This window comes from Vigna umbellata, chromosome 6 (genome assembly GCF_029865625.1).
Source record: "Vigna umbellata cultivar VRB3 chromosome 6, Vumbellata_1.0, whole genome shotgun sequence".
Lineage (NCBI taxonomy): Eukaryota > Viridiplantae > Streptophyta > Magnoliopsida > Fabales > Fabaceae > Vigna > Vigna umbellata.
In genome coordinates this window covers 6,280,297-6,284,610 of record NC_142170.1, presented here as the reverse complement: position 1 = coordinate 6,284,610, position 4,314 = coordinate 6,280,297, and the positions used below count along the sequence as shown (strand labels likewise).

The following is a 4,314-nucleotide window of genomic DNA, read 5'->3' as shown; positions in this document are numbered from 1 at the left end:
ATACATTCAAGTTATCCTCCATTAAAAAAACAATGGCTTTTACATATTTTTAAAATCCAAATTGATTCCCAAGTAAAAAAGAAACAGGCTTTATCCTTATGATCCAGCAAACCAAGTGAAAGAGGTTAATTCTGCATATTATTTTCAACGATTTATTATTTCAGAGTCATTGATAGGTTAGTTGGTCTTGATAGTGGTATAAAGTTGGCATGCTTTTTCTGAAAACTATAGAAAAAGAAAGTTCACAAGTGAGGCCTTTCTCGTTTCTGTTTACGGGAAATAAGCCTCATGCCATTCAGTGGGGCAACTGGGCATCCATGATTGCTGTCTAAAATTGTAAAAGCCACTTCCAACCCAACGTTGTTATCATGATAAACATTGCCAGAAAGGTAATAAGACAGAAAAAGGTAAATCAGAAAAAAAAAAGGTTAAAAACACTATTCAATTGGATAAAATTTTACAGTGGCTCAGACCAGATTATCACTGTACATTGTGCAAGTTAAAACATAGATTTGACCTAATAATATGTCTCTAGATAGAGAACTAGTTAACTTTCTCATGTCAGATTTTTTTTATTATGTCACATGAAGTTTTGTGTCTAGCTCTCTTTTCATAAAAATTGATCATCCGAGAATATTAAAAATTTGTGTAAAAAGAGAGATAAATACAAAATGTTTGTTTCATAACATGATAAAGTAAAAATCCAACATAGAATTATTAATCCTCCTACAGAAACATTGCATGCAAAGTGGCATGAAAGCTACCAACAACAACACATATACAATGTGCACGTTTAGATTCTTCAATTACAATGAATCCACTGTTTGTGTCCCGGAACCCACTTAGGACACTTGGGACTAAAGTAGTTGGATGTTACCCTTGAGTTCAACAGTTCCACCATAGGAGCAAACTTGACACACCTTGGTGCCTTGTACTGGTTAATTGACGCACCTAAGCTAATGGCATAGTCCATCAGTTTGTCAAAGGTGCCCTGTTCCACAATCTTGATCTCAAGGGGTCCTATTGATTTGTCCGAGACACGACCCTGGCGATACACGCTGTTCAGTGACTCCTCAATTGTTAGGCAACAATCTTCATAGACGCAGGGTGGAATAGGGGTTGACCCGTTCAGGCTTAGCTCCCAATACAACACATAGTGTCCCGGGATTGTGCTGGTGTCTGCGTAGCTGGTGTACTCACTCACGTGTGCATCAAATGGAACCAGGTGTGTCACTGCATTCTTCATTGCGTTTTGCAGCTCAACCTCATCAGTCTTGTCAGAATCTATGCTCAGGGCAACGTTCTTTCTGCACACAAAGCTAAACTGTGGGGCCTTGTTCTTGAATCCTGTCACCCTTAGTATATCTCCCACTCTATACCGATAAAGCCCTGAAACATTTTTCACACTCATTCAAAACCATATGATAAAATGTGATTTTTCATTATATATGTAAGATGAAGAACAGAATAAAAGTTGAATTTAAGTTACCAGCATGAGTTGTGACAACGAGCTCATATTCTTGACCGAGTTTGACATCAGCAAGCTCGAGCAATTGTGCGTGATTGAGAGATGTTGGTGATGGTCTAGAAGAAGGTAGAGTGAGGTCAATGGTTCGGTTGACGGGTAGGAATTCGTAGTAACACATGGTGGGGATGAGGGTGTAAGAGACTTGGCTAGGTTTGCAAAGAGGGTTGAGGTTAACCCCAAAGTAACACTCACTAGAAGCGTACATGGTGCAGACAAGTGGAAGGCCATTGCTGTAGTAATCCAAAGTGGGAATGTATTGTGCCATAGTCCCCGTCACAATAACATCCACATACTTTGTATTGGGCCAAAGCCTGGTAATAATCCCCTGCCAACACCCCTTGCTACACTCCCTGTGAATCATATCCGCAAGCTTGGGATCAGGCTGCAGGATCCTCATCACAGCTTCTCTGACTGACGTGTCAGTGATGAGAGGGTTGACAGTTCCTGTTCTGATATCATTGCAAAGGAGGGTCCAGTGTTTCTCCAGGAAGCGAATGGCACGAATGAAACCAGAGGCAAAGATGGCCCCCACTCTTAAAACCTCTTTGTTTTGGCAAAGGCCACAAAGGAGTTGGGAGTACATGCTTTGGTAGGAATCAGGACAGAGGACGGTCTCATTTGGGCTTGTGTAGTTTGTGTAAGGGTCGTAGGGTCTATCCCTAAAGTAGGGGCTCTTGTAGTAGCTTGTGAGAACTGGACGAGCCACTATTCCTCCAGGTGTTTTGGACTCACATTTTATGAACATCAGATACATTCCTTTTCCTTTTTCTAGGTCTGGAACAAACTGGCTCATTATTGGCATCAACAGACTGTACAACATACACCTCCTCCCTAGCTCCTCCTCAATTGTTGGCATCAACTTTCTCTCACCCCCTGATGTCCCAGAGCTGCATAACCCAACACATGCCCATTTCTTTTGTTAGCATCATCACCAAATCAGATAATCAACTCAATCAAACATATATCACCAAGAACATTACTGTCTCATATAAAATTACCAATCTACACTGCTCGATAAACCAACTCATATATGTCAACATTTCGTCCACTTGCATAACTCAAGTACTGATTGTTAACTTTTTGGTTAATAAATGAGAAGAAAATAAGAAAGTACAAAAAAATGTATTTTTTGTGTTAAAGTTAAAATCTTTAAACAAAGTTTAACGGAAGAATTTCAGTAAAGTCTTGGAAGTTGGCTTCAACTTCCGTGATGGGAAGTTCAGATTTTTATTTATAATTAAACGAAATGATGTTTCCATGCGAGGGGAGACGATGGAAAGAAAAGCGAAGAAGAAGAGTTTGTGGTGTGGAAAATCATGGGCACCTGGTGAGAAACTCCGTGATGGGTTTGGAGGTGAGAATTGGAGAGGTGTCACCATTGGCGATGCGGTTAATGTCGGGTTGGACATCCTCGTAGGTAATGACAGGGAGAAGGTTCTTGAAGGTATCGCGGTCGGTTTGGCCATTAAAACCGTGTCGTCGCAGGTACTCAACGTTTGCATTGCGGGACAGAATTTCAGAAAGAACCCTCTTCTGAACTTCATCTGCGTTAGCAGTGACATCCTCTATGAAGTTCAGAATCTCCCTGTTCTTTTCTGCAAGGTCATACTGTGTGTGGGAGTCTCTGGGAGCCTCAGGCATGGTGATCAAAGAAGGAACGATAAAGGTATGTTATGAGAATATGAGATGGTTTACAAAGAAGAAGAAGAAGAAGAAGGTGGTGATTGTTATTGGAAGTGAGGTGAACGAATGAGAAAGTGGTATATATATAGAGGCACATGTCAGGTTGTGTTGAATTCAGGGGTAGGGACTATGGAGTCAATACACACGAGAGCCGAGGGTGAAATTGGATGTATATCCATTTGTATACTTTTTTTTCTAAATATCTATCTATATATATATATTTCACTTTTTTTACTTGAAAAAAAGTGATAATTTTCTGATGATTCTTTATGACGTAAGAATAACAGAACAGAAGCATACAAACAATACAACTTTCATTTATTGTCATGTTATGGAGTTGGAGTTGAGAAGATATGCAGAATTCTGAAATGAGGTAGCATGATGACGTGTGAAGGAATATGAATAGTATTAATAAAATAATATTGAGATTATTATTATTATTATTTATTTATTGTTATTGAGAGGTTGCTGGTTTTGAAAGAAAGGTAGAATGGAGAGTTTAAGATGAAAACAAAAAGGGAAGCAGCTGCAGTGACCTGGGAATGCATTATGGGACCATAGTATCAATTAATGGAATAAGACAAATTTATATGGCTAGACCCTTGTCTCCCTTCTCGATCGATTCGTCAATACAAACACCATTGATTCCACAAAATATCCTGAAAACTCAGATGAAAAATGGAAATTACGTTTAACTAATTTTAGATTAATTGTGCCAGCTTTTTAGGTGCTGCAGAAAACAAAATAAAATGCCTTCTTGCAATTAAAGGGAAACTCCTTGCCATTTAAAAACAAACAACAAAATTAGATGCTGTTGATTTGATATTTCGACTGCTATTTTCTGATTAGAATTATATTTTAGCTTTAATAATTAATATCATAAAGTTTGTCTTAAAAACCAGCACAGGCCTCTGATATTAATTAAACTGTTTTCATTAAACATTTAGCCAATCATATTTTAAGATTTCTTCAAATGGTTCAAAACTTGGTTAACTAAGTTGAGGGTTTAGGGTTCCCTTAATAGTTTTTTAAGAAAATAATAATTTTGGTTCTAAACAATATTTTTGAAAAGTTTACTTGTATTCCATAAAAAACTATTCGTA

At 38.2% G+C, this 4,314-nt stretch overlaps 1 protein-coding gene across 1 annotated transcript; it reads right to left on the bottom strand.

Annotated features, from left to right (window-relative positions):
- Positions 1-626: 626 nt before the first annotated feature.
- On the bottom strand, positions 627-3,269 carry LOC124834925 (indole-3-acetic acid-amido synthetase GH3.6-like). The gene is made up of 3 exons (XM_047309755.2): positions 2,853-3,269; positions 1,490-2,415; positions 627-1,389 (listed from the first exon to the last, which is right to left on the bottom strand). Exons 1-3 carry the CDS (start codon positions 3,167-3,169, stop codon positions 803-805), a joined length of 1,830 nt encoding a protein of 609 aa, XP_047165711.2. The 5' UTR covers positions 3,170-3,269; the 3' UTR covers positions 627-802.
- Between the last annotated feature and the right edge of the window lie 1,045 nt (positions 3,270-4,314).

Bases quoted from the DNA above. Each gene is read 5' to 3' on its own strand.
- LOC124834925 (XM_047309755.2), bottom strand. From the start codon at position 3,169: ATGCCTGAGGCTCCCAGAGACTCCCACACACAGTATGACCTTGCAGAA. The intron at 2,416-2,852 runs GTGCCCATGATT...TGGGTTATGCAG, and splicing joins ATCACGGAGTTTCTCACCAG to CTCTGGGACATCAGGGGGTG. The intron at 1,390-1,489 runs GTAACTTAAATT...AAAATGTTTCAG, and splicing joins CGTTGTCACAACTCATGCTG to GGCTTTATCGGTATAGAGTG.